General features: G+C 44.8%; 1 protein-coding gene across 1 annotated transcript; it reads right to left on the reverse strand.

Moving 5' to 3' along the window:
• Positions 1-857: 857 nt before the first annotated feature.
• LOC127683594 (histone-lysine N-methyltransferase SETDB1-like) lies at positions 858-5,143 on the reverse strand. Its single transcript, XM_052180922.1, has 3 exons — positions 5,099-5,143; positions 4,001-4,269; positions 858-1,020 (listed from the first exon to the last, which is right to left on the reverse strand). Exons 2-3 carry the CDS (start codon positions 4,258-4,260, stop codon positions 858-860), a joined length of 423 nt encoding a protein of 140 aa, XP_052036882.1. The 5' UTR covers positions 4,261-4,269; positions 5,099-5,143.
• Positions 5,144-14,159: the final 9,016 nt, after the last annotated feature.

Here is a 14,159-nt window from a genome sequence, read left to right on the forward strand (position 1 = left end):
GCAATAAACCTGATGTGAACCTTTGAATTCTACATATATGTATACCTACCCATATACATCTACTCCCAAACATGGGTATGTGCACATACACTGTGACCATTAATATCAACTTGACAGAATTTAAAATTACTTGGGAAATGGAAGTCTGTGCGAGCCAATGAGGAATTATTTTGATTATGTAGAGGTACATGGGCCTGTCCCACTGTGAGTGGCACCATTCCATAGATTTCATAAAGAGACAAATAAAGAGAGCTATAGGAGGAGCAGCAGGATGAGAGATTCCTTCTGTTTCCAGATCGCAGAACAATGTGACCAGATGCTTTAGCTTTTTGCCACTGTGAATTCCCCAACCATCATGAATATGATCTGGAAATGTGAATCAGAATAAGCTCCCTTAACCTTCAACTGATTTTGTCAGATTATTTCAGCCACTGAAAAGGAAACTGAGCCAGGCGGTGGTGGTGCACACTGTAATCCCAGAGGCAGAGGCTGAGTTCAAGGCCAGCCTGGTCTACAGAGTGAGTTTCAGGACAGCCAGGGCTATACAGAGAAACCCTATCTCGAAAAAAACCAAATTAAAAAAAAAAAAGAAAGAAAGAAAGAAAGAAATTGAGACACAGGCAAATTACACACAAATACATGGGGGGAAAGACAGAAACTTAAATGCACTTTACCTGAAATGGGAAAAGGAAGCAATCAGAATATAGAAAACACTTACGATGCTAATAATACATACTTCTTATAATAAGTCAGTCAGGTAATCTGGCATGTTGAATTAATGACAGTATGATTCTTTATCTTCAACATGCTCATTTCCCAGTTTCAGCTTCCATCGCAAGACTTTCTCAACCAAAGCTTCATCCTTTACCTGAGTCAATACTGAGGACATCATCATCTTCATCAGGAATCTCAATTATCTCTGTAGGCTGGGAAGCTTCATCTTCAGAGCTACTGTCATGATACTGTAGTCCCAGCTTAGAGTAGAAATCCTTCACCAAAGACTCACAATTAGTCACTTCCCTAGTATTGGAACACAGGTAGAAAAGATAAAAGCCAATGGAGAAAATACAGAATAAGAGCATTAGAACTGATATACATTTATATACATTTATGCAATACCTAGCCTATGAGCTCATACATGTAATCCTTAACCTGAGGTACCAAGACTATCTAGGTTTGAGGTCACTTTGGTCAATACCATGGTTCATGGTCAGCATAGCCTATAGAGTAAGAAACTTTTAGAAACAACAAAAACAGAGCCCAGCACTCAGGAGGCATAGGCAAGCAGGTCTGAGTTCCAGGACAGTTTGGTGTAGAGGTAGTCCAGGACAGCCAGAGTTACAAAGAAACCCTTCTCCAAAAACCAAAGCCAACAAAAAATAAGAAAACACACACACACACAAGGAGCAACATGGTAACAGGAAATTATATATATTTAAATATAGACTATTTGCTCTACATGTTCCAAAGTACCTCTTTAGAATGCTTTTTCCACAGAATAATGTTTGTTTCCATTTAATTATTTCATGAATATTTGCCAGAGTTCAATTTCCCACTTGTAACAAAATATTGGATACTTCTCATCTATGTGGCTTTGGGAACTAAGAAGAGAGCTTTAAATAGCAACTTCATTTTGCCCAGAGTTGTGAAGCATCCCTTTTTTTGTTTTTTGGGTTTTTTGTTTTGTTTTGTTTTGTTTGTTTTGGTTTGGTTTGGTTTTTTCCCCAACAGGGTTTCTCTGTATAGTCCTGGCTGTCCTGGAACTCACTCTGTAGACCAGGCTGGTCTCGAACTCAGAAATCTGCCTGCCTCTGCCCCCCCTCTCCCCTTCCCCCCCCCACCCCCGCAACAAGTGCTGGGATTACAGGGTGAAGCATCCCTTTAATCTCACTACCAGAGAGACAAAGGCAGATGGGACTCTGTGAGTCCAGCTCAATATTGTCTACATAGTGAGTTCTAGGGCAGCCAATGCTAGGTAAAGAGACTTTGTATCAAAAATGAATGAATAAATAAATAAAAATTAAATGAACAACTGCATCAGTTTTCAACTAGTCTATCAACAATCCAAAATCCTTGATTGCACTGACAATCTGAAACATACTCTGGGGGAATTAGGAATCTTAATGTTTCGCAATTAAAGATAACAAGTTAAGAGGCTAAGGATGGGGACTGGAGAGATGTCTCACTTAAGGGCTCTGCTCTTCCGGAGGTCCTGAGTTCAATTCCCAGCAACCACATGGTGGCTCACAACCATCGGTAATGAGATGTGATACCCTTTACTGGTGTCTGAAGACATCTACAGTGTACTTACACATATAATAATAAATAAATTTTTTAAAAAAGAGGCTGAGAATATGGCTGAACTGGCAGAAGACTGCCTAGCCCTAATTGCTATCCCAAACACAAAATAAACTGCATGGTGACCCAGCACTCAGAATATAAAAAGGATTATCCATAGATGGAGATCACAGAGCAAATTCAAGGCCGTACTCTGCTATTCATGAAACCTCAGTCAACAAACATAAGCTAGCATCATGTAACACTCAGGAGGAAGAGGTAGGATATTTAGTTTTATCAATTTCCATGAAGTTGGACTCAGTATTTTCCATATTTTCCATGCGGGTTGACAACAGCAAACCTTATGTTCAAATATGTAGACATACATATGTGCGTGTAGACACACAACTCCATTGACTTTGGTGTGGTTTTGAGACAGAGTCTTTCTATGTAGCTTTAGCTCTCTTATGTGGACCAGGCTGGTCTAGAGCTTAAATTAACCTGCTTCTGCCTCACATGTGCTAGGATTAAAGGTGTTCACCACCAAGTCTAGTAATTTTTTTTAAAGACATTTTTTTGTTTGTTTTTGTTTCTCCAGACAGGGTTTCTCTGTGTAGCCCTGGCTATCCTGGAACTCACTCTGTAGACCAGGCTGGCCTCAAACTCAGATATCTGCCTGCCTCTGACTCCCAAGTGCTGGGATTAAAGACGTGCACCACCACTGCCTGGCTAGCCTGGCTAAAGACTTATTTCTTAATTGTGTGTGCATATATATATATATATGAGTACAGGTGCCCTTGGAGGTCAGAAGAGGTGTTGGGTCCCCTGGTGCTGGAGTTACAGACTGAGCTTCCAGGTGTAGGGAACAGAGGAGGTCCTGAGTAAATATGCATCGACATGCACATGGCCATATTGAGGTCTCCAAGGCCAAAGACTCATGGGAAATTGACCCAGCCATTACCCATATAGCCAGGCTAAAGAGAGCTGACAAAGCTCTTCTGTATGAGTGTTTGTGTGTATGTATGTGCCTGTACGTGTATAGATGTGTGTGTGTGTGTGTGTGTGAGTGTGTGCATATGTGCAAGTGTGGAAGACAATGGTGAGCACCAGGTGTCTTCCCAGATTACTCTTCCATTTGGTCACAGAGTCTGGCTTTCCCTCATCCTCTACCTCTATTACCCAAGTCTGGGAGTTTATATGTGTGCCACTATACCTGGTTTGTGTATGACTAACTTCTATTTGGTAATCTTTTGTTAAGTAATTTAGTATCTGTTTTCAGAAAAAATATTGGTTTATAATTTTGTATATTTTTTTATTGTTTGTTTTGTTGTGCTATCAGATTAATACCAGGCCAGGGGAGGACAGCCCATCCAAATATTTTCTGGAAGAGTCTATGTAGAGTATTGTAGGTATTGGGATTCTGTCTCAGAAAAACAGAAAAGACAGCAATGCTACAATCTTCACTTTCTGGGGATCTTAGGAAGTTCAGTACGGGAGGAAGACAAGGGAATCCAAGCCTTTAACCTACCTACAACTGCTGATCACACATCAGCTACCCACAGGGGAAAAATGTTGTTGCAACTCTGCACTATAAACTCACAGGAAGTGCAAGGTCCCACGTGATTGAACTCGGCAAAGTATAAAGTGCTTAGGCCAATGACAACAATGATCACTCCAAGGAGGATGCAAATGGACATTTGCTTGGGCTTCTGGGAATCCTTACCTGGATGCATCATCAAAGAGCCGATCAACATAAGCCACCTCAGACTCTTTCTGTAGTACCCACGTCTCCAGCTCTGCGAGCTGCTTCTTGCGCTGCTGTATACAGTCCATCTTTTCCAGTTCTTCATCAATGAACTGACGAAGCTCATCCATCGAGATACCCAGCTCTTCAACCACTGCCTGCTGCAGCTCAGCAATCTCTGCAGAGTCAGCTGCAGCTGGCGCTGCAGCCAAACTCATGCACCCAGGGAGGGAGGACATGCTTTTGTCCTGTGCAGGATGAACAAGAGGCGAAAACAACTCTAACCTCAACCCAGACAATTTCTGTCTCATAATAAAAGACCCTCCTATCCTGCCAACTGTCTTCTCTCCTCGCCCTCTCCAGAAGGTGATCCGGAGATTTCCCGGGGAGACTCATCTTCTCACAGACCAAAGCCTGAGTAAGAACTAAGAGCTGAGGACCTTGGAGAACACCAGCACGCACCAGGGAGCTACCGCAGTGTTTCAGAAAACTGAAGAGTGCTCCTCTACAAAGGAAGGTACTTGTGTGAGCTAACTTGTTCCTTCATCGACTTTTCTCTGCACAGTGTCTAACCCGAAGTTCCCCGTCCACCTGAGACGGCCGATCCGTAAGGAACCAATTCCAGCCGGGGTTGTTTATCCCTCCTTTCCCTTACTACCCTCTGCTTTCCTGTGCAAAGTTGGCTTTTAAACACTCCTAGGACCATGCAAGAGGGCAGCTGCACAAGGGAGGGTTCCCGGCTGCACCCGGCCCTCGAGTCAGCGACCAGCAAAAAGGAAAAGCAGGAAAAGGAAAAAGAGAGGAAAGGTCGGGCTTTCCTGCGTGAGCCGGGCAGAAGCTTGAAGCAATGGCGACCACTCAACAGCCACACTGCCAACAACGCGCACTCGGGTCTCGGCCGCCTGGGCCCGGGAAGAACGCAGCAGCCTCCTGGCCCCTTCCAGCACCTTGCTCACGCCCACCCGTGGCTGCTGCCCAGGCTTGGGCGCCCCGCCTGGCTCCTCTCTCGCCAAGTTTCCACACACAGCCCCAACCTCCCACAAGCAACCCGCCCAGGCCCACTCAGCCTCAGCCTACCTCGGTCAGTCCTCCCCACAACTCCGGCTCCCAACCACAAGGGCCACGGCTTGCAGCACGGACCCGGGTTTAGGTCAGGACCTTTTGGAAATGCCAGCAGAGCACCTCCCCTCCTGGAAGAGAGAGGTCACAGGGCAGGTAGGCACCCCTCCCCTCCGGAAGGGCACCCACCTTGGGCCACCTGCATCTGAGGAAAGCCCTTGCTACCTCATTCAGTTTAAAAGTCCCACTGTTCTGCCATCAAATTCTCTCTATTGATGCTCTCTATTCTTCCCCTGAAAACTGTATAAAAACTGTTTTTAGACAGGACGGCCCCAGTGTGTTAGAACAATAAACTCCTCTTGCTTTTGCATTGATCTCCAGCTCTGAGACCTTCACTCGGGAGACCTGGTAGCTAAGGCTCATCAGTCTTACAAAGGGGAAACAGTGCGAGGAGTCAAAGGGGAGCAGGGAGCAAAAGGAAGGCCCGGAAGCAACACGGAGCTTCCTCTCCGTAGTAGGTGGAAGGCCTCATATTACATAGCATAGCCCCCTACGCATCGTGAAGCAGGACCCTTCTCGATGAGAGACTGGTTGGACAAAGCAGGCTTTGTCAAGAACATTTTATAGATGCTCCCTATTGACGACTGTATTAGTTTGGGTTCTCTAGAGTCACAGAACATATGGATAGTCTTTATATAGTTAGGGAATTTGTCAATGACTTACAGTCTATAGTCCAACTCCCCAACAATGGTCAGCAGCAGCTGTGGATGGAAGTCCAAGGATCTAGCAGTTTCTCAGTCCCACGAGGCAAGCAGGCAAGGAAGAGTGAGAGAGCATCTTCCTTCTTTCAATGTCCTTATATATCTCCAGCAGAGGGTGTAGCCTAGATTAAAGACTGTAGGTCTCCAGCAGAGGATGTAGTCCAGATTAAAGGCTATAGGTCTCCAACAGAGGGTGTGGCCCAGATTAAAGGTGTATGCGTCCATGCCTTTAATTCCAAATGATCTTGAACTTGGAGATCTCCTTGTTTTAGCCACTATGCCTCAAGGTCTCCATGCCAAGATCCAGGTCAGAAACTTATATCTCTGAGCCTCCAAATTAGGATCATAGGTGAGCCTTCCAATTCTAGACTGTAGTTCATTTCAGATATAGTCAAGTTGACAACCAGGAATAGCCACTACAATCCACCCCTTGTCAACTTGACATAATTAATATCTCATGTCCACATGAAACAATAACAAGATTGTGAATACACCTACCATGATATAACTATTCCTCATACAATCGCAAACGCATTTGTAAATTTACAATGGGGAAATGTCCCTTGGGAACATTCTTTTAGTGTTTCAATACCAATTGATGTTAAAGGGATTGGAAGGAAGACAAATGTATCTTCAACAAAATAAGATAGAAGCATTCATATTACTTATAATCCTCATTTCTGCAACTGGTTACGTGGCCTTAGCTGGTATTTATAACTACCTTCCTCTGCTACCCATTCTGTATTTCCTTCACCTTCGGCAAGCACCTCAGCAGGTCTTGGCTCTTTTCCTGGAGGATTGACCCATACCTTCATTCCTGATGGGTCTGTGTCCTTTGTCATCCTGCTTGGATTAGGCTGTTGTAGTTTCCCATTGACTTTAATCACAGGACATGGTAGTACTAAGAGATGCCCTAGGGAATCTCCTGCACTCCAGATATAATCCTGCTTACCTCCATTGTGGAGAGGCAATCTAATTTCCCCATGGTAATCTAGATCTATCACCCCTCCTAACACTGTTATTCCTTTCTTAGTCTGTTGGTTTAAGGGCATTAGAAGCCCAAAATGGCCAGGGGGTAGTCTGAGCTTCCAGATCATTGGAATGTTTGTTGTGGCTCCTGGTAGGAGCACTCCCCCCTCTGGAACCAAAACTTCTAGGCCAACAGAACCTAAATTTGTGGGGACAGGAAGCAAAAATTTTCCTAGAGGGTCACTAGGAGTGATGTGAGTGGAACTATTCCCTTTTCCACCCCTTGATTCCTGGACCCATGGATCCTGGCTATGGGAAAAACTGTACCATATATTGAACGTTGATTCAAAGCATATACTGCCTTCTGAAGAACTCTGCCCCAGCCCTCCATGCTGTTGCCACCTAATTGGCACTGTAACTGTGTCTTCAAAAGGCCAGTCCATCTTTCTATCAGACCAGCTGCTTCAGGATGATGGGGAACATGGTAAGACCAGTGAATTCCATAATTGTGGGCCCACTGTAGCACTTCTCTGGCTGTGAAATGAGTTCCTTGGTCAGAAGCAATACTGTGTGGAATACCATGACTATAGATAAGGCATTCTGTGAGTCCATGGATGGTGGTTTTGGCAGAAGCATTACGTGCAGGAAAGGCAAATCCATAACCAGAATAAGTATCTACTCCAGTAAGAACAAAACGCTGTCCTTTCCACAGGGGAAGTGGTCCAATGTAGTCAACCTGCCACCAGGTTGCTGGCTGGTCACCTCAAGGAATGGTGCCATATCTGGGCTCAGGGTTGGTTTCTGCTGTTGGAAGATCTGGCATTCAGCAGCAGCTGTATCCAGGTCAGCCTTGGTGAGTGGAAGTCCGTGTTGCTGAGCCCAAGCATGACCTTCGTCTCGGCCACCATGGCCACTTTGTTCATGTGCCCACTGGACAATAACTGGGATGGCTGGGGAAAGAGGTCGACTGTCCACAAAATGGGTCATCTTATCCACTTGATTATTGAAGTCCTCCTCAGCTGAAGTCACCTTTTGGTGAGCATTTACATGGGACACAAATATCTTCACATCCTTTGCCCATTTGGAGAGATCTATCCACATACTTCTTCCCCAGATGTCTTTCTCACCAATTTTCCAATTGTGATCTTTCCATGTCCCTGACCTTCCAGCCAATCCATTGGCTACAGCCCATGAGTCAGTGAACAATCGAACATCTGGCCATTTCTTCTTCCAAACAAATTGTAATACCATGTGTACTGCCCGAAGTTCTGCCCACTGTGAAGATTTTCCTTCACCTGTATCTTTCAGGCTTGTCCCAGAAAAGAGTTCTAATGCTGCAGCTGTCCACTTCTGGGTGGTTGTCGCGTCCACCCTCGCTGGCAAGGAATGACGCAACACAGGAAGATCTTCTTCAAGCAGTTTACTCAGGACCCTTGCACTTCTTCTCCTTCTTCTCCTTCTTCTGACCCCGAGAGAATCAGCCCAGCCCTTAAATACTAATAGCCAGCCAATCAGGCTTAGCCACGTGGGCATTGCTGATAGGTTGTATCCACGCGGAAGGCGCAAGACTCAACAGGCTCCACCCAAATAAGGACTTGTTAACTGTTAACGACAGTTAACGACAGTTAACTACAGTTAACTACAGTTAACGGGCAAGCAGCTCCCTACAGTTCCTCCTTTTTCTTTTTAAACACGCATTCAGGCGAGAGTAGAGGTTTGACCTCTGATATATCATCTGCCCATCGGGTGGACTCATGGACCTTGTTTCGACGCCCTTCTGAGCCATCAGCCCAGTGGATTTCGTCAAACCCGTCCGTTACCTTTTGCTCAGAGATGGGTTCTGGGGTACCAACCCGTGTGCAGTCAAACATGCTCCCCTCAAGGGCTCTCCAATCATGGGCCCCTGAGTGCAGTGCTTAGCCTCGCATCCTGAGCGTGGAAAGCATCTTATTAGGCCTTCATGGCTGCCAGCCAGGCCTAGGAGGACTGTCCAGCTTCAATGGCTGTGAATGCCTGTACCATCATTGCAACCTGTCTTTGTTGGATACACCTCATCCTGCAGATGCACCACAGGCAAACAATTGAAAGTACTATCAAAAGGATGGCAAGGGCATAGTTTTCATTTACACTCCCTCCTCTTTAATCTAAAGGTGAATAAGGTATATCAAGAGACTTGTTAGAACTAAAAAGACAAGGAAACAGCTTAGTATCATGGCGTATCGGCATGGGTCTCGGGAACACCGACAAGATCGCCCATCTTGGCTCCATCTACACCAGCATCAACATCTCGCCGAGAGTCAGTAACAGCAGGAGGATCTTCATTTTTATTGCAGCGTCTGGTCAGCCGCTCAGGCACCCACAGTGGGTCTTGTTGAGTCTGAGGAAACACACAAACAGAACCTCTCGCCCACGCCAACACTGGATCAGGGCCATGCCATAATCCAGTAAGCACATCCTTCCATTTAACATAACCCTTCAAGGTATTATTAGGGCATTGGTGCCGATCAGCTGCAGCCAAACCATCATTATCCAGATTCAAAAAATTTAAAGTAAATAATGCCAATGAAAGTCGTTCTTTGGGTGTTCTACCATACCCAATTCCCTCTTTTTGTTCTACCATACCCAATTCCCTCTTTTTGTTTTGTTAAACATTCTTAAGGGTACGATGAGCACGTTCAACAATGCCTTGGCCCTGAGGATTATAGGGTAGACCATGATTCAAGATTATATTCATTTGCTTGCAAAAGGATTGAAAAGACTGAGCTGCATAGGCAGGACCATTGTCTGTCTTAAGATGTTGAGGTTGCCCCCAAGCCGCCCATGCTTCAAGGCAATGTGTAATAACGTAACATGTCTTCTCTCCACTCAAGGCTGTAGCATGAATGATGCCAGAACAAGTATCCACAGAAACATGAACATATTTTAAAGTTCCAAATTCAAAAATATGAGTAATATCCATTTGCCAAATTTTTAAAGGTAGCAAACCTCTTGGATTAATTCCTAAAATAGGGGGATGATTATAAACAGCACATTGTTGACATTCGAGCACAATTTGTCTGGCATCTGCTCGGGATAATCCAAACCTTCGTTGCAAGGTCTTTGAAGGAATATGAAATTGCTTATGAAAAATTCGGGCATTTTCCAAAACAGAATTCAAAAAGGCATATTCCATTCTAGTGCAACGATCAACCAGATCATTTCCTTCACTTAATGGGCCAGGTTAAGCCTGTATGAGCTCGAATATGTTGTATAAAAAATTTTGACTCTCTCAGCCAAATGATCTTTTGTAACTCTCTCAGTAATTGACAAACAGTACTGCTTTGTTTTATAGGTCCGGCTACCTCTAGAATTTTTACAGCATTTACCACATATGCCGAATCGGAAAGCAAATTAAAGGGAAAAAGGCATTTTTTAAAGACTTCCAAGACAATTTGCAACTCAACCACCTGTGGAGAATTTGGCTGGAATTGATACAGGACTGGTTTCTGATGTTCTACCATATACACCCCACATCCAGTTTTTGATCCATCTGTAAATATATTGGGAGCATCTGGCAAAGGATTTTGTGCAGTTACTTTTGGAAACACAACAGGATGTTCTTTAAAAAAGAAAGCAAAGGGTGCTTGGGATAATGATTATCTATAATACCATGGAAACTACAGCGCAATATGGCCCAGTCATCAATTGCTCCACATAATATTTGCACTTGAAAAGCAGTATATGGAATAATCAGGGAGGCTGGATATCTCCCAAAAAAACTGCACACACTGTTGTATTCCATTAAAGGCCAATTTTGCAACAGCAGTGGGGTAATGCTCTATGGATTTTGCTGGTGAGGCTTTAGGATGAATCCATAATAAGGGCCCTGCCTGCCATAACAGCCCTGTAGGCTGCAAAAAGGTAGGCAGAATGCACAGGATGATATCCAAGTCCTCTGTGCAACGATATAGTACTGCATCCTGTAGTCCTTGCTCTACCTTCCTCAAGGCCACTCGAGCCTCCTTAGTTAGTTGTCTAGGAGAATCCAGGGCTGAATCACCGGTCAAAAGATTGAATAATGGCCTTAATTCATAATTAGGTATTTTCAAATAGCTTCGGATCCAGTTTATATCACCCAACAACTTCTGAAAGTCATTAAGTGTCTTGAGATTATCCTTTCTAATTTCAATCTTTTGTGGAACTACTGTAAGAGGATCCAATCTTGCTCCTAAATAAGAGACTACACTGGTTTTTTGAACCTTATTAGGGGCAACAAACAATTGCTTTCTTCTCAATAATCTTATTAGCTCTTCATAGGCCTGATCCAAAACCTTCTCATCTTTATTACTCAGAAGGATATCATCCATGTAGTGGATGCATCTTACTCTGGAATATTGCTCTCTTACAGGAGCGATGACAGCACTCACAAATACTTGACACATAGTGGGGCTATTAGCCATGCCCTGGGGTAACACTTTCCATTCATACCTCTTATCAGGTTCCTCGTGATTACAGGAAGGGATGGTAAATGCAAACCGCTCCCTGTCTTTAATGCAGAGGGGGATTGAAAAGAAACAGTCTTTTATATCAATTACTATGACTGGCCAATGGCTAGGTAAGGCAGACAACAAGGGAAGGCCTCGCTGCACTGGACCCATCACTTGCATTTGTTGATTAATAGCGCGGAGGTCATGAAGCAGCCTCCATTTTCCTGTTTTCTTTTTTATAACGAAAACGGGTGTGTTCCAAGGAGATACTGAGGTTTGAATGTGCCCAAGGGAAAGCTGTTCACTTACTAAGGAATGAGCTGCTGCAAGCTTTTCAGAGGAAAGGGGCCATTGAGGAACCCACACCGGTTCCTCTGTCTTCCATGTGATGGGAATACCCTCCTCAATGGCCCCTAGGAAAAACCCAGACCTTGCCAATCGGGTCTTTGTTGAGCAACAACTGGGCTAGTTGTTATAGCCCATATTCTTCAGCAAATCCCTCCCCCAAAGGGGAATTGGCAAATCTAGGACATAGGGCTGTATCACGCCAGAGTGTCCTTCCTGATCTTGCCACTTGAGCTGTCTTGCACTAATATCCAGGGCCTTTGCATAACCCAAGCCCTGTAATGTTTGAGAGGAGATCTGGATTGGCCAGCTTGCCGGCCAGTCCTTTTTAGCTATTATGCTTTTGTCAGCTCCAGTGTCCAGTAGTCCCTGAATTTGTCTATTTTCAATTTGCAATTCTACAATGGGGCGCTGGTCTAAATCCAGTGCCAAAAATGTAAGGTCATTGCCAGTGGATCCGAACCCTTTTTCCCCCTATTTATTTTCTGAGCTGGAAACTTTGCATGCAAACTAGGGAGCACAATGAGCTGAGCTATTCTATCTCCTGGGGAAATAACTGTAATTCCTTTTGGGGACTCTACCATTATCTTAACTATTCCTTTGAAATCTGGATCAATAATCCCCCGGTGCACTATTAAGCCTCTCAAAGCAGTGGATGATCTACCAATGAGTAGGCCCACGGTATCAGGGTCAAGGGGTCCTTTAAAATCAGTATCAATTATTTGGACTCCCATTTGAGGAGTTAATACAAGCCTGGAGGTGGAGCGGAGGTCCAATCCTGCAGAACCAGCAGTGGCTCTCCACGGTCCCTTGGATGGCGAAGGGACGGCCATCTCTCTGATGTGGGACTGGTGGTTTGTTCCTCTATGGCCCCATATATTTGTGGGCCCTGGGGACAAGGGCCCCGCTGGCCGTTTTTTGGCCGAGCACCTCCATAGCCAGACGGAAGGGGCTGTCCATGTATGTCCTTAAAGGACCTACACTCATTAGCCCAATGATTTCCCTTTTTGCACTTGGGACACAACCCAGGTTGTCTAGGGTGTAGAAAAATTTCACCTGTGCCTGTGCTTCCTCTTTCCAGACATTGTTTTTTAAGATGGCCCAGCTTTCCACACCTGAAGCAAGCTCCCGACTGTGGCTTCCTATTCTGTGTTAATTGCACCACAGCCGCAGCAAGACCTGCATTAGTCAGCGGCCCTCCTAACTCTCTGCACGCTTTCATCCATTCCTCTATCCCCTTGTTTTTCAACGGGGTTATAGCTGCACGGCACTCCTTTGTGCATTGTTCAAAAGCAAGCTGCTTTATTAGGGGCCCTGCCAAATCCACATTGCCAAAAATTCTGGTGGCAGTCTCGGTGAGTCGAGCAACAAAATCAGAGAAAGGCTCCATAGGCCCTTGAATAACCTTAGTAAGATTTCCTGTTACCTCCCCTTTATTGGGGAGGAACTTCCAAGCTTTTATAGAAATATCATTGACTTGATTGTATACTTGCACCGGATAACCAGTCTGTTGGTTGGCGTACCTTCCTTGACCCAGGAGCATATCCCTATCCCATTGTGGGTTGCCCGCTGCTATGTTAACTGCCTCCTGCTCAGTTGCAAATTCTATAAGGAATGATCTCCAATCAAGGTATTGTCCTGGGCTTAGGCAGGCACGAACCAACGAACTCCAATCCCCAGGAGTCATACAGTGCCTAGTGAGAGCCTCAACTTGAGCCACCGTGAAGGTAGCGGATGTTCCATAATTTCAAACTGATTCGGCCAGAAATTTAATAACTTTAAAGTCTAAAGGCTCATGACTCCTTTGCCCTTGTGGATTCTGAAACACTGGATAAGCTAAAGAGAACTCCGTGCGAACCTGTGACCAAACTCGTGGACAAAAGGAACTCCCTGTATACTGGGTAGTCTCTAGATTAGGTGTAGGAGTGGAAGGTGCTGGCAGGGTGGGGATGGCCACACCCATTGATGGCGCTGCCACCCCTGACTTATCTCTAAGTTTCTTCCTCTGTTTTAGGCTTGCTCCCTCCAACTGTTCAACCAGAGCATGTATCTCCTCCTCCTCAAGATCAGAATCTTCCGAACTGAAATCTCCTAACCCTTCTGAGGCAGGGTAGAGAGACTTTGCCCCTTTTTCCTTAACACTCTCTGCCTTTTCTGATCTTTCCTCTTGTAAGATTTCTAAAGCAGTTTGTCCATCCTCTACAGCCTTACAGCATTTTTTATCTTCTAAACAGCCCCTAACAAGCTTCCAAATAGGTTTTACTCCTCCTTTGAGTGTGCCCTGATCCCAGGCTAAGTCCAGATCCTTCCCTAACCTATCCCAGCAGGCGACCGTTAGGCTGCCATAAACAGTGAACCAGGGTGCCACGGTATTACATTCATTAAGAAATCTCTCTAAGGTCGATTTCTTGATCTTTAAATTCTTTGATAAAAGCAGCTCCTGAAGAGCCAGAAAAATTGGATGAGACTGTGAGGTCCCCATTTTCAAAATTAAGGCTCTAAGTCCTTTTACAAAAAGAAAGCAGAAAAAAATGTAGG

The sequence above is a fragment of the Apodemus sylvaticus genome, chromosome 4, assembly GCF_947179515.1.
Source record: "Apodemus sylvaticus chromosome 4, mApoSyl1.1, whole genome shotgun sequence".
NCBI lineage: Eukaryota > Metazoa > Chordata > Mammalia > Rodentia > Muridae > Apodemus > Apodemus sylvaticus.

Coding starts and splice junctions, on each gene's coding strand:
- LOC127683594 (XM_052180922.1), bottom strand. CDS start 4,260: ATGTCCTCCCTCCCTGGGTGCATGAGTTTGGCTGCAGCGCCAGCTGCA. Junction 1,021..4,000: donor CTCTTTGATGATGCATCCAG/GTAAGGATTCCC, acceptor TTCCAATACTAG/GGAAGTGACTAATTGTGAGT.